The sequence below is a fragment of the Typopeltis vanoorti genome, chromosome 20 (assembly GCF_054136105.1).
Source record: "Typopeltis vanoorti isolate ZY-2024b chromosome 20, IOZ_Tvanoo_1.0, whole genome shotgun sequence".
NCBI classification, from domain to species: Eukaryota; Metazoa; Arthropoda; class Arachnida; order Uropygi; family Thelyphonidae; genus Typopeltis; species Typopeltis vanoorti.
Window position 1 is genome coordinate 17,433,600 of NC_143568.1, and position 25,869 is coordinate 17,459,468.

A 25,869-nucleotide genomic window follows, 5' to 3' on the forward strand; every position below is an offset into this window, starting at 1 on the left:
CTGCTTTTCTTAAACAATCTCTGACCACTTCCCATGCACTGCTCACATTCTTTCTCCAGCAATGGCACTGCTCCAAGATGACTCCAAAGTCTGACATAATTACCAGCTTTATAGTTCAATATAAACAATTTCTTGACAGAGAATTCATCATGTTTGGCAACTTCCCAGAACAAGTGTGTAGAAAAGCTTATGTGTTCGTCGCATATGTTGACTAATTTTGACAGTAATATATCAGAACACAGAAAGATAAGTGTTGTTGTTATTATTATTATTATCCAAGACCCCATGGAGTCAAAGACTCATCTGGGAGGTCCTTTTATCATACACATAGCTCATCATACCGTGCTTTAAACACACTCAAATTCTCTGCAGACACCACACTCTCAGGCAAGGCATTCCCATCATTCACAACTCTGCATGAAAAAACCTACTTCTCACTCCCCTACTCACACCCTCTTTATAGTTTCCAGGGATGACCTCTGGTTCTCCCCTGATGATCTCCCACTATTTTCTGATAGTGAGAGATCATCGATATTTTGGGACACGTAATTAAGACTAAAGTCCTAATTACGTGTCCTCTATGTTAAAACAAATAATATAATAAAATAAAATAAAAATAAAATAAAATAAACAGAGAGAAAGCAGGTACTAGTTATGTCTTAAGATGACTGCTTCCCAAATCTCCGAATTGTAAAGCTGCTGCGTAGTACTTTTGTTTTCTTCCAGTTGATTCTATGTGCAGGGTATTCAAAGCATGGTTAATGTTCACTGATGCGGATGTCCACAGTTCTTCCTGTTTGACCATAGTAAGCTTGATCACACAAGCAGGGTATTCTGTAGACTCCTGGATGTGATAAAGGAGAGATGCTCTCTTTGTGTGAATAGATGAGAGTTGCTAATTTGACACATGGTCTGAATACTGTGCATAGTTAATGTTTATTGAGAACTCTAGATATCTTTTCCGACGTGCTTTAATGTATGGGATAGTGACTGTTTTGTTGTAGTTCTTCATGGTGGATAACTGGAGGGGTTTCTTCAGAGCATTTAGTATTTTGCCTATCTTGTGGGGATTATAGCCATTGGCTAAGAAGGTGTGGCATAAGTGAGCCAGTTCAGTAGCAAGAGCATTGTCATTGCTCTCGCTTTGTGGGTTAATGTTTTTAAGATACCATACTGTTGAGAATGGTAATGGTGCAATTGTTTGTGTAAATATCTCCATGTGTATGTAGGTTTTCTAGAAACTGACAGTTCCATTGCATAAAGGTGGCTCCAAGACAGAGGTAGCAAACTACAGAACAACTAATATATCAGGAGTGGTTGTTTAAGTACTGGAAAAGTTGATTAAAGGTAAAATCCAACATTGGGTGGGTAGGGATGCAATAGTCTATAGTGGACAGCATGGCTTTGTAAAAGGTAGATTCTGTCTTAGTAATTTATTCATATTTTATAATAAAGTAACAGCAGAACTGGATAAAGGAAATGGCTATGACTATACCATAATATTGCTGGACTTTGCAAAGCTGTTTTGACAGAATATCATATGGAAAACTATTACAAAAGTTGGAGCAAATAGGAATAGATATAAAGCTAGTAGCATGAATGGGGATGGCTGACAGACATAGAGACACCAGAGAATAGTATATGGTGGAGTGGAATCTATGAGACTGAGGATGACTAGTGAAGTACCTCAGGGTTCTATACCAGGGCTGCTACTCTTTAATTTGTATATCAATCACACAGGAAAAGATTTAAAAGGGGATATTCAGTTGTTTGCTGATGATTCAAAACTGGGAAGAGCAATAGTTGATAAAGGTGATGTAGATATCCTGCAGGATGAGTTAAATAAATTGGCATTGTGGGGAAAGGTTAATGATTGACAATTTAATGTCGCAAAAGTAAGGTTATGCACTACGAGTTAAAAAGGTTGTATCATATTGATGGTACTAGATTGCAGGAAACTGATCAGGCTACGGACTGGGGGATAGTCCTAGAGAGAGAGAGAGAGAGAATTGAAGTTCAGAGGGCATATTGGAAAAGTTGGTAAAATAGCTCAAAAGAATTACTTAGATGTTAAAAATATGCTAACAAGTAAAGATAGGAGCCTCCGTATCTCAGTCAGTATAGACAAAGCCCTTTGGTCAGAAAGACCTGGGTTCGATTCCCATCAGTGATGTGAGGAACCTTTATCTGGTCTCTTTCGACTAAAGGTGAGTTAGCCAGTCTCATACAAAGGTGTGGTTGTTGTTTTTTTCACCACCCGGAAACTCTGTTTTTTTTTTGTCCCCCAGAACAGGCAAACAAGCCTGTGAATACATGCATCTACAGACAGGATACACTGGAAGGCATAAGGCTAATCACCTTATCCTTGAGATACGGTTACGGTTAAATGAATAGAAAATCCTCGACACACAAGGTAAAAGACAAGGAAAGGAATAATAATAAGAAGGAGTAAAGATAGGGAAGTTATTATACCTCTTTATACAGCTATGTTTTGGTAGCATCTTGACTACTAAGCACAGATTTGGTCATTTGGTCACCTGGGTTTCTTAGGGACTAAGAGGTGGTAGAGAAGATTCAGAGATGAGTGACTAAGATGGTGACAAGTCTGTGGAATGCTCCCTATGAGGATAGGTTGTAGGTTTGTGGGTTACAAAGTTTAGTTGATAGGCAGAGAAGAGGGAGATATGATAGAAAATTTTAAGATTTTAAAGGGGATTTATAAAATTTGTGGAAAGGAAATTTTTCCATATATGACAAGTAGTCAGAGAACTAGCAGCCATCCGTGGAAGTTGTGTACAAGTGTAGATAGTAGGAGTGTGCAGACCAGATTTTTTGCATGGAGAGTGGTGAATGAATTTAATGGACTGCCAGAATCAGTTGCGAGTTCCCTGACAGTGAATGAGTTTAGGGAGAGGTAGGACAGGTTTTGTGTGTATAATAGTTAGTTTTGGTCTCCCATGGTGAGTCTATGGACTCCATGGAGAAACCATATTATAATAATAATAATAATAAAATATGTATGTATGTATGTTTTTGTTCACCCTCATAACTTGAGCTCACTAGACTTTGATCTGTTTCCTAGGCTGAAAGATCCACTTCAAGGGGAATGCTTTGCTATTGACAAGGTTTATTCTGAGGTTACCCAATTTGTCAACCCCATCAACAAAAACACCCCAAAATAGTTTGCTGATAGAAATATAAGCTTACCAAAATGGTGAGATATAGTGACGAGGAAGAAAGGAGATCATGTTGACGGCATGTAAATAAATGTATTTTATTAAATAAATGCTTGCTTAACAATAGGAGTAGAGGGCAAAGAACTTTTGAAATGACCCTTACAGATTTGAGAGAGTCAAGAGACTCCTTACAGAGGGTTTGTACATAAGTACATAATATCCATCATGCGACACATCGAACTTTTCTTTCTCTGTCCATCCATATATTCACATTCCCTTTGCTAAAACATTCCATTCACCAGCTACACAAAAGATTTACTCTCCTACCTATCACATCTCCATACAACCTCCATGGGTGTCTGTCCCACTTGCTTTCTACTAGTGAGATGACAGTCAACAGATTGAAACACTGTCTAGTACAAAAGTCTTTTCCTCAACATGAGTGATCATCGCTGTCTCAGCATCCATACACAATTACTGGCATAAACTAGCTATTTTATAGTTTTCTCTGTAATCCCCTGAAATGACTGTAATCTAGATCTATAATCCTCTGTAATGTGACTTACTTGCCAGAAACTTTTAAAGAGATTTCTACTTTTCCAGGAGTATTATTTTTCCAAATTCTCATTTCCCTAAGCACGAAACTTCACCATATACTTCCCTGGCTTAATCACACAATAATGTCTTCAGATTGTGACGGTGACACTAAGGATTGTGTTTTTAAATTCTTTCACTTTTCTCTAATAATAACTATAGAATAACACATATGCCACAGCAAATAACTTTTTATTTTGTTATTCTATAGTTATGGATAGCCCACAGGTTTCACTATATAAAAAGTTTTATTTTTCTCTAATAATGTTTGTATATTTGAAACTACAGTTTGTCTCTGAAAGCTGATTCACTTTGATTAACTCTGATTCACTTTTTTAAAATGTTCATAAATATTTTCTATTTCAATGTGTTATACATTTTTATTCTGTTTGAAATTACATGGTGATGACTTACTATTATTTTACATTGGTAAAAGAGAGCAAGAATTACAAAAAAAAAGTGAATGTGATTGTCAGTATGAAAAGGAGTAATGACTGCTAGAATGCAAAAGAGCAAGTCTGGTGTGCAAAAATTGAAAATTTGAAAACTCAGTTGATCAGTGTGAAAAATGAGATGGGATGAGGTATAAGCAGAGTTATTATCATTATTAATATTATTAGTAGTAGTAGTATTACGGGTATCTCCATGGAGTCGGTAGACTCATTGCAGGAGACCCAAACTAGAAAAACAATATCTGTCATATCTCTTCTTGAATTCATTTACAGACGAAGAGCTCATAACTAAGTCAGGCAATGAATTCCACTCATTCACCACCCTCCAGGCAAAAAACTTTGTTCTGACACCCTTGTTAACCACACTCTTCTTTAATTTCCAGGGATGACCTCTTGTTCTTCCATCACTATCACACAGCTGAAACATTTCCCCTGCATCAATCCTATAAAAACTTCAGTAATTTAAATGTTTCTATCATATTCCCTCTTTTCTGCCTATCAACCAATCTCTGCAATCCACAAGCTCTCAATCTATCAATGTAGGGAGCATTTTTTACATCACTCACCAACTTGGTCACTCTTCTCTGAACCCTCTCCACAGCCTCCTCATCTCCAAGGGATCCAGGTGACCAGACCTGAGCACAGTAATCCAAATGTGGAAGTATCAATGCTTTGTAAAGGGGAATAATAACCTCTTTGTCTCTGGATGTCAGTATGTTCCTCTACAACCAAGTAATCCTATGTGCAATCTTGGACACCTTAGCAATGTGTCCTCTGAACTTCATCTCCCTATCTACCAACACCCCTAAGTCAGTAGCTCATCAATCTCTTGGAGTACTGTTCCATCAATGTAGTACACAGCTGGTAATCTTTTAATCCCAAAATGCATGACTTTACACTTTTCCACATTGAACTGACATCTATTATCTTTTGCTCATTCTACCAGCTTATTTAAATCATAAATAAGCAAACTTTCAACATCAGCTTGATTTTTTATTGCGCTACCCAACTTTGCATCATCAGCAAACAACTGAATATCTCCCTGTAAGCCATTTCCTATATCATTTATATACAAATTAAACAACAATGGCCCAAGCACAGAGCCCTGAGGCACGCCACTGGTCACCTGCCTCATTCTGGACTTGGCTCCTCCATACACCACCTTATGGTATCTCTCCCTGAGCCATTCTCTTATCCATATCACCAGTTTAGTATCCATTCCCATCTGCTCCAATTTGCGTAACAGTGTTCCATGGGGTATCCTGTCAAAAGCCTTAGCAAAATCCAGAAGTATCACTGTGTAGCCAGTTCCTTTGTCCAACTCAGATGTCATTATATTATGAAAAGTTAATAGATTGCTAAGGCAGGATCTACCTTTAACAAAACCATGTTGGCCTCTATAGAGTATCATATCCTGATCCCCCATTCTTGAATTTTGTCTTTAACCAACTTTTCCAATACTTTTACCACTACTCCTGAGATGGTGATTGGTCTGTAATTAACTACTGCAGTTTTAGAGCCACCCTTATGTAGGAAGTTAGGCAAAAAACTTTGTTTTTTGCCTAACTTCCACTCCCTAGGGAGCATACCAGAGTTCAAACTTAAATTAAATATCCAAGTAAGAGGGGGGTTGATAATTCATTTGCGCATTCACGCAGCACCCGAGTTGGTATTCCATCTAAACCTACAGCAGTGTTTGCATTTAAATTTTGCAATATATTAAATACCGCTGATTCTTTAGCTTCAATTCTCACATTAGTTATTGCTACAGGTATAGAGATATCCTCACTTGGGTGATAGACTTTTGAAAAGTGATCACTCAGTAACTCGACTATTCCATCTGATTTTGTCACCTCAATACCATCAGCACCCACCTAAAGTTATCCTTCTGAAGTCATTCTTCCTCTTACTTGCTACATAGCGGAAGAACTCTTTGGGATTACCCTTGATCTCTTTGGCTAAGGTCTTCTCATAATCTGATTTAGCTTTTCTTACTATGCTGGTAACCTTCCTAGCTTGAGCCTTGTACTGCTCATGGGTGTACTGATCGCCTTTTTCCTTGTAAATTCTCCATAACATTTTATTTTTTTGCAGATCAAGCTTGATACTACTGCTCATCCATCTAACGCCTGCCTTGTTTGACTTCCTGACCACGAGGACACAATCTGATATTGCTTTCTTCAGATACCCACTGATTTTATCCCATGCACTGCTAACATCTTTCCCCTGCAATATGTTCTGCCATGGGATGGCTGCAAGCTCACTCCAAAGCTTGTTATAATTGCCTAACCTGTAGTTCCATATATACCCCTTCTTAACAGAAAAATCCACAGATTTTGACCTCCCAAGTCAATACCACATGATCGCTTTCACCAATTGGAGGTAACGAGGACACGTTACTTATGCATATAACCTCTGAACCAATCCAGGTCCAACACTCTTACACCACGTGTCCCTTCAGTTATGTGCTGTTTCAAGTAATTATCTCGTAGAAGGTGTATGAACTCCATTTCCTTTTTGCTACGTGATATTTCCTCCTTCCAACTGATATCACCGTAATTAAAATCCCCCATAATAATCACTAGGCCTGCACTCATTGCACTAATTTGCTGATGCATGAATTCAATATCTCCCCCTGTATTCTTTGGCATCTTCATGGAATCAAAGACTTATTGTAGGAGACCCATTCTAACTACTGTTCACACAATATTTGTCATGCCTCTGCTTGAATTCAATGAGCGAAGCACTCATCATCTCTGGCAACCCATGCCACCCATACGTCACCTTCCGAGCAAAACATCCACTTCTGCTATGTACTGAAAAAAATCCTTAGAATCAATCCTATAAAACTCCTTTAATAACTTATATCCTGCTACCATATCTCCCTCTTTTTACACACCATAGTTAGTATTTCCACAAACTTTGAAGTTATTCACTCATTCCATAGACCAATCACAATCTTGGTCTACCTCTGGACTCTCGACCAGTTCACCTTCACTGCGATGGAATCCAGGTGACCAGATCTTCTTGCAGTAGTGAAGATGTGGCCTTATTAAAGCCTTATAAAGGGTAATAATAACATATTTATATCTGCTTGTCTGCAGGCTGTTGAAGAACAGTGTGCTCTTCAACAGCCTGCAGGTAATTGAGGTGTAGAATAAATAGTCTCTGATTCAATTTCAAGTTTTGATTCTATATCACATGAACACACATTACCTATTTTTTATTGAATATAAATAACATACATCTACAAATTAAATTTACTATGGAAATGGGAAAAAGACAACAAATTACCTTTTTAGATATTCTACTCTTCTGCAGGTGAATTAATTACTTCCATTTATCAAAAGCCAATGTTCACTGGATAGTACATTCAATAGCATGTGGCTCACCATCAATCTCAGAAGACTGGACTTATAAAAACTTTATTACAATGTGATTACTATTTGTTCTACGCTTCAACTAGTATAGTAGGAACTCTTAATCATCAAACAATATATGAAACTCAATAGCTTCTTGGAAAGGACCATGCACAAGCTTTTTAATTCCTATAATCCTAGATCAAATAACAAGGAAACAGTATGTTGCGTTCCAATCCCTTACATTTCTTGCATCTTAGAACCCATTTCCAGAATGCTTAAGAAATACAATTGTCTACTTTTCTTCCTATCAGCATGGTTTCCATCTTCGAAACATAACCACAGATATGCTGGAGAGCGGATATGTCAGTATATCCGCTCTCCAGCCAAAAGGCTGTGGGTTCGAATCCCACCATGGGCATGGGTGTTTGTGATTGTCTGTGAAAATACTAGTGGTGGTGGTATCAGCATCAGTCGATGGTGCTGGTGTAGATGATGATGACAGAAACGGAGAGATGTAGAGTAGGTGCCCTCCCTAGATGAGCCTTAGGACTCCCTGGAGGTGTTGTGTAATAATAATAATAAATGGTCTCCTCTAGCTATCCCTAGCATCTACAAAGTTCCTTGTGACTGTCATCATTCTTACTTCAGACAAACTGAACGTTCAACAGAAAAGAGATTACAACAACACCAATTTCATATTAGCAACAGTGAAATCTGAGAAATCAGGCTTGCCACAGCACGGAATAGATACAGACCACAATATCTTATGGTCTGAAATATTTTTACATCATCAATGTCAGTATAAATTTGAAACTTTGTTTAAAGCAAGCGCTGAGGCCTTACTTCACAATCTGAACTTAAATCAGAATGACTGCCTCTCTGTATCTAAGATATGGAAAAGTCTTATTCTAATCACACATTACTAATTTTTTTTAGATAGCTAACGAATAATTAATATTGCAATATTCCCTGAGTTATAAAATTGTGTTGTTTTATGTATGACATCACATGGTTCTTATGTTTTCAAATCAATCCATTGTTTGTGTTCTACGTTGTAATTAACTATCATCATCACTGATGATGAACTACAATATTTAGGTTGAAATATGTGGTCTTAAATAGATAGTATTACTTATTCCTTGTGTTTTTCGCATTAAAAGAAACCTCTAATAGCACATCTCTCTTAAAGAACAAACAGTTTGTCATGTGGCAATCTATGATAGCCCTTTGTCACATGACAAGCTGGTAATTAAATTCGAACATATGGGATTGGATAGTAAATCAATGCACTGGATTATAGACTAGCTGATAGGTATCAGCAGGTTGTGTATTAGGGAGTGATATCCCAGAAGAGAAAAGTCACAAGTAGTGTGATGAGAATGCCCTGTTTTTGTTTTGCAGCTCTACAGCCTTGCAGAAGTCCAACCCCAAGTCCGAGGCATTTGCACACATGCAAGGCGGAAGTGGCAAGAAGTAGGGATTTGTTTTGTAGGGTGAAACACCAATACTGTAGCATGAATTTTTTTTTTTTTTTAAGAGTTGGATGGTTACATCAAACCCAGAAAACTCTAGTATCTCATCAAAGTTTTCTTTTGTCTAATTCTGTTACCACTCCCTCCCACCCACTTGGATTGTTACATTAAACCCTGCAGAGAACCCTGGCTAATGGGGTTCTGGCAAACCCAATTCCATGAAGAGCGTCTGTTCTGATCACAAACTTACTATCGTGTCTGAGATGGTCGACTCATCGAGAACTGCAGTCCGGAATCTCGATGAGAAATATGCTATGAGGACTCTCAATATACTTCTGGTAAACATCAATGACACTCAAAAAAAAGATGGAAGAACTTACGAACATTCTATACAAAAATAATATCCACGTTGCATGCTTACAAGAAACGAAACTAAATCAAAATCTGAAGTTTCAAATCAAAGGCTACTCAACATTAAGGAAAGATAGACCAGATCGATCTGGCAGAGGTCTAGCAATACTCCTACGGACCAAACAAATCAAATATAAAGAAATTGTATCACTACAAACAGCAGTATAAATAGTAACATAGAGACTCAAGCATTCAAGATATTTCTACCAAAAGCATTATTACACTAGTCAACACATATCACCCAGACAACACAGATATAAATACAGAACTACTTCAACAACTAAGTGGAACAATGTCAGACACAAAGATCCTTTTAGGAGATCTAAATGCCAAAAGCCCAACTTGGGGCTCCCCCCACAACTAGATCGGAAAGGGAGCACAGATAGAAGACATACTTGATGATCTAAACCTTGAGATTAAACAACAAGCAAAATACATATCTGTCAAAAACAACAGGCACAGAATCAGCATTAGACATCACAGCAGTAGATTATGAAACTGCGAGTCTTACCCAGTGGAAAATACAAAAGAAGGCCATCAATGATCATAGACCTATTATCACAACCATTAATTTGCAGCTAGACCAAAAACCACAAACAAAGAGATCTTGGAACTTCAGAAAAGCAAACTAGCCTAAATACACACAACTATTACAAACGCATTATACTGTCACATCACTAGTAAAGAACTTGATCTGTGACTACTAGAAGTAACTAACAACATACAAAAAGCTGCAAAAAATTCAATTCCCAGAGGACTCAGGAAAAACAATTGGGTTCCATTTTGGAAAGATCACAACATCAATGCTATGATCACTGAACGAGATATTATCAATGAACATTTAAAACAAAATAATACAGAAGACAAACAGAAACTAGTTAATAGAATTAACTCAAAACATAGAAGATGAAATTTCTAACTGCAAACAAATAAAGTGGGAAGAATTCTGCAATAGACTAGATCCAAGAAAAGACTTGCAACACTGGAACATCAAATTATTAAACAACACAACACCTCCAGATACTGATCACTCTTCAAACAGTCAGGAACCAATACAGCAGCAACAAACAAACAGATGGCAAATTTATTAGCCAAACATTACTCTAATGCAAGGCAAGCAAGCTGCAATACAATGAATACAAAAGGTGCAGGAAAATTGCAAAACATCTGCTAATACAATCTGGAACCTATCCATCTAAAGACATCTTTACTCAGGACCTCACAATGACAGAATTAGAAACAGCAATTAGTCAAATTGTACCAGATAAATTACTTGGAATTGATCTTATCTTTGGAGATATGATTAAAAACATGGGAAAAAATAGCCCAAAACTGCCTTCTGAAGATATTTGGGTTACTGAGAAGATGGGGTCGGAATCGGATGCATAGAGGTGGAAGAGAAAACAAAGATAAAATAAGTTTTCGTTATTTTGTTTTATTTTATTTATATTTAGTATACTTAAATGCTTTGTTTGTACTTTTACTTATATAGTTATACTCTCTTATACTTATTTAGCATTTAGTTGTAATAGTTCCTCGACACTATTTTGAATAGTGGTGGTAGCGGCAGTTAAAATTGCAAATGGCGTATTGCCAAGTCCTCCCCCATTTAAGGACTCCATTTTGCATGATATCATACAGGATTTTGTAGCATGCAGGACTTGTGGAAAGCATGCATCCTGGAGGTTGTATAGGTGGCAGATGAGAGAAGGGAAAATACATATATGTGCAAAATGCAAGCAATGGGAGGAACTTGGTGAGTTAGAAATGACTATAACTGACCTCGTTGAGTCAGAGGCAGGAGATTCTCCAAGTAGAGAGATGAGTGGTATGATAGAGGGCGAGAATGGTGAGAGAAATATGAATAAAATAATGAGAGTGGGGAGTATGGAAAGGTTGAAGGATTGTGAAGTTTTCAGAGATGGTCTCAATTGCAAGAATGAATGGCAAATAAGAGTGGCTGACTTGCAGACAGAGATATACATGAGCTGAAAGAGCAGGTGGAATGTCTAGGGAATGAGATGACAAGGGTGAAAGATGAGATTAAGCAAATGGAAGAGATGAATGCAATGAGAATCACAGTAGGAGTGAGACAGAGTTATGGGAATGATAGAAAAGGAGAAAATAGGAACAGAAGAAGAGAGGGAATGAGAGAAACTTATGGGAATGATAGAAGAGGAGAGAATAGGATAAGTGGAAGAAAGGGAATGAGAGAGATATGGGAATGATAGACAGGGAGAGAATAGGAACAGTGGAAAAGAGGGAATGAGAGAGAGTTATGGGAACAATAGAAGAGGAGAGAATGGAAACAGTAGGAGAGAGGAAATGAGAAGAATGCGAGGAAGCACTGGAACCAGGGATAGAGTGATGTCAGGAAGGCAGGTAAGTACGGGAACACAGAGAGAAAGTGTTAGAGAGAGAGAGAGAGGGATGCATGTGAGCAGTCAAGGAACAGGGTGATAAGAGGTGTAATGTATAGGGACTCAATGATCCGTGGTGTTCAAGATAGGATGCATGAAGAGTGTTTGCCTGGAGGAACAATAGAAAGTGTGGCTATGGCAATTAAGAGGGATGAAAGGGTGGATGAGATGATTGTGATGGCAGGAACAAATGACTTGAGAGGTAATGTAAATTGTACAGCGAAGAGATATGAGACTCTTGCTTGAGGTTGTACAAAAGACGCAGAGAGGAAAGATAGTGTGTTGTATAGGTATAATAGTGACAAGCTGAGCAGAAGAGCAGTAATATTGAATAACATAATAGCTAGAATATGTCAGAAGAGAGGATTGGAATATGTGGATGCTTGTAGAGTGTTTGAGGAGAGAGAGCGGAATCGTATGCGAGAGACAACTTGCATTTGAATGAGGAAGGATGTAGGCATCTGAAAATATTGCTGTTCTGAACAAGTCAGAGTGTCAATGCAGGGAAACTAGAATGCCCAGGGTGAATGGTAACAGGTGTGGCCTCTTGTGGGAATGGGCACTTGGGAGAAGGGGGACAACATCGGGTAATGCTGAGCCCAGTGGAGTCTAGAGGGGATAATGCTAGGTATAGAAACAGTGGCATTTTTATGCAACATACTAATGCCAGGGTATCCGGAATAAAGGAGAGAAATTGATGGCACTGATAGCATCAGCCTGGCCAAAGATTATTGGGATCACTGAGATGTGGTTGACAGAAGAAGATATAATAACAGGAATAGAAGTAGCAGGGTACAGCATTTTTTTGGCAGGATAGGAAGGGAAAGCGTGATGGAGTACTGCTTATGATAAGTGACAACTTATGTCCTCTAAGAGTGGAGGCTTTGGAAGGCAGTGACAATAATGATTTTGAAAGCATATGGTCTGAGAAAGAGGTGGACAAGACAGGTTATTTAGTGGGGTGTTGCTACAAACCAAGGAGCACAGAGGGTGAGGACAAGGAGATGTTTAGATAGTTGAGCTTGGCAAGGGCAAGAAGAATGACTGCTATGGGAGATTTTAACTACAGCAGTATAAATTGGGGAGATGAAGATGCATGTAGCAATAATGGAAAGGAATTTCTAGAATTCTTGATAAACAAATGTCTTAGGCAACATATAATAGAGGGAACAAGAGGTTCAAGAGTTTTGGATTTGGTCATAGCATCAGAAGAGTTGATAATGACTGAGATGACATCTCTCCCAACAGTTGGAGAGAGTGACCATGTGGTTTCGACTTGGAAGATGAATAGACATGCAGGAGTAGCAAAGAGACAGTAACGTACCTGGAATTATAAGGGAGGTGATTATAATAGTCTTAGACGTTAACTTTAGGAAGTTTCGTGGAGGGAGGAATTGGAAGGCCGGGATATCATTAGTGCTTGGGAAATTGTGAAGGAATATTTGTTAGCAGCAATAATAAGCTGTATTCCACAAGTTAAGAAGAGGACACAATTTGGAGTAAAGTGGATGACAAACAATATTAAACAGGAACTGCATGTGAAAAAGAGGCTGTGGAAGAGATATAAGGAAACAGGTGAAGAGCAGATGCATGAAGAATATAAGACACAAGGCCAGGAGAGTGACTAGTATGATTAGGAAGGTGAAACTGTAATATGAAAAGTGTCCCTAAGATACAAAGAAAATTCTAGGGAATTTTTGGCAATGTAGCCAGTAGGAGGAGAAATAATTGTGGAGTAATGACATTGTTGGATAAAAACAGGAATAGAGTGACTAATGCAGAAGACATAGTGGAGTTGTTCAATGAACACTTTATGAGTATCCTGGAGAAGTGGGTTTTATTACTAGAGGGATAGGGCAGGTTTGAGGTTTAGAGATGCAGGAGGAGAGTGTGTTTCAAATACTGAGTGAGAATGAGAGGAAGGTAAGATAGTGCCATTGCATAAGGGCAGAAGCACACTGGAAGTGTCAAATTATAGGCCACTGTGTGTCATCAGTAATTGCTAAGATCATGGAGAAATTTGTGAGGGACCATATACAGCATTGGGCAGATGGGAGTAATGTTATCTGTGAGAGTCAACATGGATTTGTGAAGTGGCACTCTTGTTTTAGTAATATGCTAGCCTTTTATAATAAAGTTACAAGAACAGTAGATGAGGGAATGGTACATACTGCCTTGGATTTAGAGAAGGCATTTGACAGGGGACCACATGATAAGCTGATAATTAAGTTGCAGCACATAGGTTTGGATGCCAGGTTGGTCAACTGGATTCAGGATTGGCTGCCCAGCAGGTATCAGAGAGTTGTGTATGTTGGGGCAGTTTCAAGAAGGCAAAGGGTTACAAGGGTGGTCCCACAGGGCTTAGTACTGGGACCTATATTTTTTAACCTTTATATCAATGACATTGTCAGTGGCTTGCAGGGGGGATGTACAGTTGTTTGTGGATGATGTGAAGTTGGGGAGAGTTGTTGGTAATAGTGGAGATGTGGTAGCCCTGCAGCATGATCTGAATAAGCTGGACAGATGGGCAAAGCAAATGAAATGCAGCAAAGTGTAAGGTCTTGAGGTTTGGGACACATCGATGGGATGCTGCATACCTGAAATTCAGGGGACATATTGCAAAGGTAATGAAGGTAACACAGAGGATTGCTGCAATAATGAGAAGGACTGACCTGCAGAGATAAAAGATTTTTCATTCCGTTGTATAAGATCCTGATCAGACTACACTTAGGCTATTGTTCTTGGATTTGGTCCCCAGGATTTGAATGGGATAAATTAACTGTGGAAAGGGTACTAAGACGGATAACAAAGATAGTTCCAGGACTGTACAATGTTAGCTATGAGGATCAGCTGAGAGAATGTGGACTGCAGAGTTTGATGGATAGAAGGAGAGGTGATATGATTGAGACTTTTAAACTGTTGAGAGGTGGTAACAGGTTTGACACTGAGGAGTTCTTTCGCTTGGTTGAACAGTGGGAAGGAGTAATAACAAGGGGGCCATCCCTGGAAGTTATGAAAGGAAACTGAGAAAGAGAGCGAGGAGTGGTTTCTTTGCATTGAGGGTGGTTGAACCATGGAATGCATTGCCTCATAGAGTGGTGAGAGCAGAACGGTCAATGAGTTTAAGGAGTGGTTGTGTTTCCTAAGAGGGACCTCCCATGATGAGTCTTGATAGACTTTGTGTTTTCTAGGAAGCACATCCTGCGATGAGTCTTTTGACTTCATGGAGGCCTGAATAATAATAATAATAATAATAATAATATTTAACACCTCCTGGAATGCAGGTAAACTACCAAAAATCTGGATAACATCAGTCATTATACCCTTACTAAAAACCTAAAAAAACCTAGTGACTATAAAATCTACAGACCAATAGCTTTGACTAGCATTCCTGTAAACTAAATGAAAGAATAATACATACCAGATTTATGAATTGACTCTTAGAAAATAACAAGATCAACTTCTATCAAACTGCATACAGGCCTCAACACAGCACAGAAGATCAATTATTTTATCTTTGCTAATTAGTCATAGATGATTTCAAGAAAAACCATCAAAGAAAACAACAACAATGTTCTTGGATCTCACAGCTGCCTACGATCGCGTCTGGAGACAAAAGTTAATAAAAATTGCATATGATACTGGAATAAGGGGGAATGCATTAATTTGGATTTCAGATTTTATGAAAGGAAGAAAAATGAAAGTAGAAGTTAATGGAATTTATTCCAACATGCATGAAACTTGGGTGGAGTCCCACAAGGTTCTGTTTTAAGTCCACTCTTTTTTCTCATCTATATAAACAATATCCATCCTCACATAATAAATGACACAAGAATAGCATGCTACGCAGACGATTTAGCAATCTGGCACACAAGCAGTAATCCTCAATAATCCGAAAAATCCTAAATGATTCAATAGAAGGCTTAGAAAGATGAGCAAAGGAACTTAAACTACAGAAAAATCAAAACTGAGCATCTTCTCCACTGATAGAAAAAATAGACATAATTATAATCCTCAAATCAAAATATATAATACCAAAATAGAAAAAACAGTCTCCAAAACAGTTAGGCCTAACCCTAGATACTGAACTGAGATTTACAACTCATATTACAAATATATCTAATAAAGATCTTAAAAAGCCTAATATCATTAAAAGGCTTTGTGGAACAAAGTGGACCCACTATGGAATATGCCTCATCAATCTGGGCTCCAGCTTCTACTAGCTCAAAAGAAAAACTTGACAGAGTACAATCAAGAGCAGCAAAAATTATCATAGGTGCAGTATCATCCACAAATAATTTAAAAGTGCAACAAGAGTGTGGGCTTCATATACTAGAAGACAGAAGAAAACTCTCCACAGTTAAATTCACTAACAGAATCAGGAGCCACCAACAGGATCACATCTCACTCAGGACTTTTGATGCCTGGATAAGAAAATCTAGACTAAAGAGATCATCTACATCAACAATATGATCATGAAATTAGAAAACAGGTTGACTTACCACACCTATCCATTCTTTTCCACTATTCTATCAAAAAACACAATGATAAACTTAAATCTCCTCAAACCTTGTTCAAAAAAGGATTCACAGCAAGAAAATAAAAGAAAAGGAATTGACACTATACATCACTTAAACAATCCAAACCATGTCATTGCCTACGCTGATGGATCATATGATGAAGCACTCAACCAAAGAGGTTCATGGGTATATCTAACTCTACCTGGAGGCGAGGAAATGCAAATCAAAACCACAGCTGGCAAAATAGCTTTGAACTTCACCTGTGAATTAACAGCCATACAAACAGCTCTCAAATTCTATCTCTCAAATCCAGTAATAAACATTACAGAAGGAATAACTATCTTAGGAAGGAATATTGAAGGCAATGAAAGAGCAGACAGACTAGCCAAAAAAGCAAGATACTTACCTCAAAAATTACACTCACTATCACTATTGATGCTAACTCTGTCAGAAAAATAAGATTGGTAAAACAATCTATCAAGAAGAAGAACAAAACCAGTGAAATTAATGAAAATAGAGAAATAACCACAATCATCACCAGACTAAAGATGGAACATTTTAAAGGCATGAAAATTCATCCAGATGGTAGTAGGAGCTATGAAACATGCAAGAACTGCTCAGGAGTTAACTAACACCTGTCCATATTTATTCTTGTCCAGCAATTGCTGCTGCTCTACAGAAAATTGACAATAACTCTAGAGAAAAGCTCTACTCCATCAAAGTTCATCAGATTGCCAAAGCAGTTCTATAGATCCATGGTCATATCTAGAAGCTCTTCAATGGACTCAACAGCAACAACTGCTTATCTTATCTTTTATGTTAAAGATATTGAGTTTGAATGGCAATATAAAACTGCATCATATGCAGTTTTCGTATGATGAAAAACTTAGAAGAACTATGAGGAGTAGAGCAGATATTGTAGCTTTGTAAGAGAACATGAGCAGACTGGATGAAGAAGCAAGTGAATGTGTGGGGGTTGCCATTTCAATGTTGCAAAGTTTAAGGTTTTAAAATTGAGAGGCAAAGATGGGATAGATTATACAGTTGACAGGGATATCTTACAGAAGTAAAGGAGATGACTGATCTGTCGTGGTGAATAAGGACATAAAATTTCTGGGATACATTGCTAAAATTGTGAGAATAGCACAGTATATTATGATAATGATGTGGAGAGTACTTTTGTGTAGAAGTAATGAGATTATGGATCCACTGTATAAAGCTTATTATTATTATTATTATTATGTGATACCTCCAGGGAGTCCAAAGTCCTCATCGAGGGAGAGTGTGTCAACAGCATAGAACAATTGAATCCCTTCCAACTACTAACCATGCTCAAACTTGCTTAACTTTTTGCATGAGGTTACCAATCAACCAACCCTTGCTGGCAATCAGCTATACATAGATTATTGTGTGCAAATTTGGTCACCAAGTTTTCAAAAGGATGAAAAGATATTAGAAAGGGTTCAGAAAAAATCATCTAAAGTGGTTTCTGGTCTCTGGAAACCAGAAACACCTTTGTCAACAGACTGAAGTATGATAGCATAATAGGGAAATGCAACTTGCAGAGTCCAGTGGATAAGAGAAGAGGAGGGGAATATGATTGAGACATACAAGTTGGTAAGGGGTTATTATGAGATTAATGTTGATGAGGTTTTCCACTGAATGGAAGAAGACCAGGGGGGAAAAACAACAGGCAACCTAGAAGCTTTATCAGAAGGATGCAAGCAAGGGAAGGAATAGATTTTTGCATGGCAAGTGAAATTTTTTTCATGGTGATTGAAGTAGATTTGTCTGAATGTGTGGTGAGTGCAGCCACAGTGAATGCATTTTAATGCATAGCATGATGAGTTGTGTATATGTATGTGTGTGTGCACATGCACATATGTATGTGCCAAAGTGGGACCTCCCCATGATGAGTGTTTTGACTTCATGGAGGTCTGATGATGGTAAAAATAATATCAGGACTCTAGAATGTTACTTATGGAGAGAAAACATAGAAATGTAAATTGCAGCCATATTGGTTGATTGGTGGAAAAGAAGTGATGTGGTAGAGATATGTAAGTTTATGAGAGGATTTATCCAATTAAGAAAGGATATAAAGAGTAGGTGACAGGGGAAGAATGATAAGCCATATCTGGAAATTGTGTGAGGATATGATGAATGAAATGTATTACCAAAATGTGTTATGAATGCTGGGAGTGTGAACAAATTTAAGCATCAATATTATTATTATAAATTCGAGAAACTCCAAGGAGTCCTTAGACTCATCGAGGAATGCCCTAAACATCATGTCAAGAACTATTCAGCATTTGCACAGTATCTATCATACTTTGCTTTGAACTCATTCACAGTCATGGTACTTGGATGGCCCCTAGTTCTCCCACCATACCTATTCTGAAAAATTTCCTCTGAATTAATCTTGTAAAAACCCCTCAGTAATTTGAATGTCTCAGTCATATCATCTCTTTTCTGACTATCAGCCAGTTTATAACCCATAAAACTTCAACCTGTTCTCGTAAGGTTCATTCCATAGACCTGCTATCATTTTGGTCACTCACCTTTGGATCCTCTCGACCTCCTCCTAATCGCCAAGAAATCTTGGTACCCAGATCTGCATGCAGTAGTCAAGATGAGGTCTTATCAAGGCTCAATAAAGAGAAAAAATAACCTGCTTGTCTCTATAGTTGAAGTTTAGGGGACACTTTTCTATGTGCCCCCTAAACTTCAACTCCCTATCCACCAACACACCCAAATCTCTGGCTTTTTCAACCTCCTGGAGTGCAGTTCCATCAATGCGATATGCTGCCGCTAATTTTTTCGCCCCAAAATGTATAACCTTACACTTTGCTACATTAAACTGACATCCATTCTCATTATCCCAGATTGCCAATCTATCCAAATCACCCTGCAAAATTTTGATAACATGTGCATTCACTATTGCTCTATCCAACTTTGCATCATCAGCAAATAACTGAACAGTTCCTCTCAGATCCTTTCCTATATCACTGCTACTATATGAACAAATTAAATAGTAGCAGTGGTCCAAGAACAGAATCCTGCAGTACACGTAGTCACAGGCCTTCTTTTGGACTTTACTCCTAAATAAACTACTCTCTGATATCTCTCCATCAACTACCCTCCTATCCATCTCACTAACCCTATATCCATCTCCAAGTGCTGCAGTTTACTAATTAGAATTCCATGTGGTATCCTGTCAAAGGCCTTTGCAAAATATGATAGATATGTAATGATCTTCTTAAATCTCTGCCTTTACTGGTAGCTCGATGTCTGAATATGGTTGCTATTTATCTTTCCAAGTCACTTCTTTACTGGCAGGTTTGATGGCTCATTAAGCCTAAGAGGAAGGGCGATGTCTTTTAAAATCTCTGCATTTAGTTCTAGTTCGATGGCAAAAGATGGTTGATTTTGCCAAAGAGAAAGTGTGATTGTCCTTTTTAAATCATTGCCTTCACTGGTAACTGGATGGCATAGGATGGTTGCTATGCCCTCTAGAGAAACGACGATTAATTCCATGCAGTTAACCTAATGGCTATGTGCTTTGCAACCAAATGCCTGAGAAAGGAGTGTCCTAGGTTCGATTCCTGTCACCAATGTGAGGAGCTTAAGGGTCTTTCTCAGCCATAGCCAAGTTAGCCAGTCTTGGGCATGGACAGCAGGGTTTTCTCCCCAGGACTAGTCACCTTATCCTTGGTACAGGTACGACTTAGGAGGGCTAAAGATAGCCCTGTAACAGACCCAGCAGGCCTAATACATCACAAACAATATCTTTGTTAGAATCCATCTTACTGTTGCTTCCCTTTTAAATATGATAGACATGTTACTCTTTAAGAGTGAATCTGTTGACTCAGTGGGATTTGTTTTAATAATAAAACTAGAGATGTATACTCCAGATGATGACCATAATGTAAAAATTGAAACATAAAGTAATTAAGTTTATTTTTTCTTAAAGTTATTATTCAAACATGGTGGCAGTTCCTATAATTATTCCATAATGAATGCTGAAAAACATGTAACAATGAAGAAAGAAAGCAAAATTATGTTTATAGTACCTATTTCAAAAATAGCTAAATTTGAATGTGATAACTGGTATGACAAAAAATAGTAAAAACAAAAAAACAACTTTTTATGATTGTTAACAATCATTTCAGTACATATTATTATATTAATTTATTTGCTCAACTAAAACTCCTTAAAACAGAAATTTTAAACAAGTTTTATCTCCTCTATTCACATAATAAACTTACTAGAGAAATGTTCACATCCAGAAATGTTTTTTGCAGGTCTGCCACCACTATTCCTTCCATCGATAAAATGAGTGTCCTGAAGGCGACATGCAATTAATCCGCTTATGAATGTTTCTGGTATTCTGCATACTACAAAAGATAAGCACTGAAAAGACTTTTCCTGTGTACAATATTTGGCACAATCTTCAGTACCATATACCTTATACTCAGAATAATAAGAAGCAGAAGTCATTAGACCAGGAACTTCATAATAAGCACTCATATAGCGACCTAAAAAAAAAAAAAAAAAATATATATATATATATATATATATATATATATATATATATAAAATGATAAGCCTTTTTATGTAAAGTTTTTGTGTCACTTTTTTTGTCAAGTTATTTGAAACATTTTGAAACTCAGGGCTACCCTGAGTGTTGAGTCTTCAAAATTCGAGTCATCGGAATTCAAGGAGAACCGACCTACCAGTCTGGAACTCGCGGGGGAGGGGGGGGAACCCCTTTTGAAGACTCGACACTCAGGGTATCCCCTGAGTGTTGCGTCTTCGAAATTCAAGTCAGAATTCAAGGACAACCGCTTAGCAGTCCAGAACACGGAGGGTTGGGCACTGTGGCCGCTGTAGGCACCAAGGGGCGGAGCCCCCTAGTATATATATTAAATATACAGTGACCTAATTTTTTTAAATAAGATGCATGTTTTTTAAAAATATACATTATGAATTATTATTATTATTATTAACCCCAGCCCTCCATGAAGTAAAAGACTCATCGCAGGAGGTACATACTATCACACACAAACTTCATCAAACCATGCCTTAAACTCATTCACTCTATCTGCATTCACAACACACTAAGACAATGCAATCCACTTACCAACCACTCTTCATACCTTTGCTCACACTCTTCTTATACAACTTCCAGGGATGGTTTCTTGTTCTCCCCCCCCCATTCTAGGAAAAATTTCTTTCGTGTTAACTTTGCAAATCCCTGACAAACTTGCATGTCTGAATCAAATCCTTCACCCAATTCCTGTTCATGAGGCTTTACAAATTACAATCCCTCATTCTGTCTTCATGTTCCACATTCAAAACCAGTTACCACCTTTGTGAATCTTCTCTGGACCCTTTTTAGCATATCCTCATCACCATGAAAATAACCAGGTGACCAAATCTGTACACAATAATCTATGCAAGGCCTGATCAAGGCCTTATACAATGGAATCATAACCTCTTTATTTTGGCATACCAAAGTCCTCTGCAGCATTCCCATCACTTGATGTGATGACTTCATAACTTGTGCAATGTGAGTCCTGAATTTTAGCTCCTTGTCCATTATCCCCAGATCTCTCATCTCTTCTACCTTCTCAAAGTTTCCCTGCTGATTGTATACTTTGCATCTCATTACTGCTTATCAAATTTCAAAACATTACACTTTACAACACTGAATTGACAGTTCCACTTACATGCCCATTCGTAGAATCTATTCAAGTCCTCGTGTAAGGCCACATTCACTTCACTCGGCATTGTTGTCCCCAAATTTAAAACATCTGCAAGCAGTTGGATATTACCAGTTAATCCCATTACAATATCATTAACCATGCTACCAGCCAGGATGTATATATACATCCAAGTTAATATTGATGCGAAGTACATATTAAAATTGTAATACCATTGATATTACATTGAAATATATGATGGATACGAAGCGTATGAGGATGCACATTTGATTCATAATGGCCAGTAAGGTGGTTAATATACAAGCTGACCAACAATGGCCTCAATACAATCTCCTGCAACATGCCTCTAATGACTTTCCTCTTTAGGGATACTGCAGCCCCATACACAATTTTCTAATGCCTATCTGACAGCCAGTCACAGATCCAACTCACTAGTCTGTTATCCAATCAAATCCATTTCAATTTATTTATCATTAATTATTTTATTTATTTTATTAATTTATTTATCATCAGACAGCTTGTTTTGTGGCAGTCTATCAAAAACTTTTGCAAAAACTAAGTATACTAATGTATTTGCATCTCTCTTGTTCAATACATTCGTCACATTTTTAGTAATACAAGATCTCTTCTTAACAAACCCATTCTGACGATCACAGTTAAATTACATTCACATTCTTACAGAAATCACATTTTTAAAATATACATTAGGAATTTAACTATACTTTTTATAATTATTATTTTCAGACTTCCATGGAGTCAAGAGACTAGTCATACATGGTCCTTATTATTAGAAAGTTACTGAAATGTGCCAATACATTATGGCATCATACTCCATTCACAAAAAAACATTCAAAGCAAAAAAAATCCTACTTCCCACTCCTTTTTTCAATGACTACAAATAGCATATTCTGCCACTGTTTCCTTCCATTATATGAAAAATCCATGAAAATTAAACTTTGGCCAGTAGTTGAAGGTCTAGACAGCCCTAATTATTACCTTACCAAGAAATTAGTATAAACAAATTAAGGAAGTTGGTAGGTCATTCCCTCCTCCTACATAAAGAACACGCACTTCATAAATAAAAATTAAAAACACAATGGTCGTCAACAATAATTTGTCCATTTCAATTTTTTTGCCCTTTTTCAAATCCCAATCGGTGATACAATTGTAGAAAGTTTTTCACTTGGTTACATAAATTAAACTTGCAAAGAAATTATATTCTTGTTTAATCCTTTATCCAAGTTTAAGCAAACAAAGTATGCCCATAAGTTATCTTCATAACTAGGCTACTTGTATATACAGGCTGATAACTTCATATCAATTGCCTTAAATAAAGATGCCAAGAAATTATATTATTTTTTAATCCTTTATCCAACTATAAGCAAGCAAAGTTTGGGTGTGAAGTATCAAACCTTCACAACTAGGTACTTGTATATAGAGGCTAGTAACTTCAAATTAATTGATTAAGTATCACATAATTTCAAACTTCATTAAGATCTCATCAGTTGGAGCAAGACATCTGCTATAACTTTTGAAATTAATGATATATATCCAATTTACAACCAGTGGAAAGGTATCAACACCTTGTTATTAAAATACCCTGGATTAGAATTAGTCACAGAAAGTCACTACCCAGATTAGTTTTTACATCATGCAGAGCATTAGATACACCTGAAAGGATATGTGTTTTGCTTTATGGGATACTGAAACAATTGATGTGAAATCACTAGCCTCTGTATATAATAAATTTAGTTTAATCCTTTATTCAAGTGTGAGCAAACAAAGTTTGCACCTGAAAATATCTTGAGGACTGAAGAAAGGTAGTGCGACACCAGGTAACTCTGAGCAAAGGTGGACCAAGCTACCATCACTCCTATCTCGGTATCTCCCATAATGCAAAACACATCTCCTTGCGGATATGTATAATGTTATGCATTAAGGGAAGGGCCACTACGCAGACTGGTTTCCCTTTGTTAAAGTGCGGGATACCATTCCAAAAACTCGAAATTAAAATCCCCGGATCACCCAATAATGAGCGACCCGCAGGATCAGAAAGACAGAAACTCTGTTGGCTCTACAGCGTGGCAGGCTCCCCCACCACTGAGCAAAGTCGCTCATTTGCTCATCTAGAAGGGTAACAGCAACAGCTGTGCCTCAGTTAACTTAATAGGCTACAGCATTACCATTCATTACCCCACCACTCAAGAATTGGGTGACAGCAACAACCGAGCCTCCGTTAAAACTTCACGGGCTACAGCATTGCTATTCATCACCCAAGCATCCAACCGGTTTCAACCTTTATTGAGGTCTCGTCAGTGGGAGTGAGGCCCTGAAGTGGAGATACCAAGGCAGAAGCAACGGAGAGGTTATCTTTACCTATAGGAGTTGCCAAAAGGTGTGCCACCTTATTATTAAATTACTCTGGATTTAGAGAAAGGTGTTGAAAGTTTATTTTGCACTTGGTTAGACTATAATAAATTTAGTTTAATCTTTTATCTAAGTGTGAGCAAACAAAGTTTGTGCCTGAAAATATCTTCAGGACTGAGAAAAGGTAGTGCAACATCAGGCAACCCCGAGCAAAGGTGGACCAAGCTACCATCACTCCTATCTCAGTATCTCCCATGATGCAAAACACATCTCCTTACGGATATGTATAATGTTATGCATTAAGGGAAGGGCCACTACCTAAACCGGCTTCAACCTTTATCGAGGTCTCATCAGTGGGAGCCAGGCCCCTAGGTGGAGATAAGGCAGAACAATGGAGTGATGGTAGCTTGGTCCACCTTTGCTAGGAGTTTCCTGGTGTTGCACTACCTTACCTCAGTTCTCAAGATATTTTCAGGTGCAAACTTTGTTTGCTCACACTTGGATAAAGGATTAAACTAAATTTATTATAGTCTAACCAAGTGCAAAATAAACTTTCAACACCTTTCTCTAAATCCAGAGTAATTTAATAATAAGGTGGCACACCTTTTGGCAACTCCTATAGGTAAAGATGACCTCTCCATTGTTTCTGCCTTGGTATCTCCACCTCTGAGCCTGGCTCCCACTCATGACATCAATAAAGGTTGAAACTAGTTGGTAGCTTGGGTGATGAATGGCAATGCTGTAGCCCATGAAGTTTTAATTGGGCCTGCGGTGGAGTAATGAATGGCAATGCTGTAGCCTGCGAAGTTAACTGAGACACGGCAGTTGCTGTTACCCTTCCAGATGAGTAAACGAGTGTTTCTGAGTTTCTGACTTTCTGATCCTGCGGGTTGCTCATTACTGGGTGATCCGGAGGATTTTACGAGTTTTTGGAATGGTTTCCCCGCACGTAAACAAAGGGAAACCGGTCTGGGTTTCCTTTTTAAGTGTCCCTTCCCTTAATGCATAACATTATACATATCTGCAAGGAGATGTGTTTTGCATTACGGGAGATACTGAGATAGGAGTGATGGTAACTTGGTCCACCTTTGCTCGGAGTTGCACTACCTTTCCTCAGTCCTCAAGATATTTTCAGGTGCAAACTTTGTTTTTTCACACTTGGATAAAGGATTAAACTAAATTTATTATAGTCTAACCAAGTGCAAAATAAACTTTTAGCACCTTTCTCTAAATCCAGAGTAATTTAATAATAAGGTGGCACACCTTTTGGCAACTCCTATAAGTAAAGATGACCTCTCCATTGCTTCTGCCTTGGTATCTCCACCTGTGGACCTAGCTCCCACTGACGAGACCTCAATAAAGGTTGAAACCG

The 25,869-nt window shown here is 37.9% G+C and overlaps 1 protein-coding gene across 2 annotated transcripts in view; it reads right to left on the bottom strand.

Annotated features, from left to right (window-relative positions):
• The window catches only part of LOC150095258 (uncharacterized), a 512,519-nt gene that overhangs the window by 59,563 nt on the left and 427,087 nt on the right, over nt 1–25,869 (bottom strand). For both annotated transcript variants that reach the window (XM_090410467.1, XM_090410466.1), the window contains exon 21: nt 20,673–20,942. In XM_090410467.1, the coding sequence (XP_090266593.1) occupies nt 20,673–20,942 (270 nt within the window). The remainder of the gene's footprint in view (nt 1–20,672; nt 20,943–25,869) is intronic.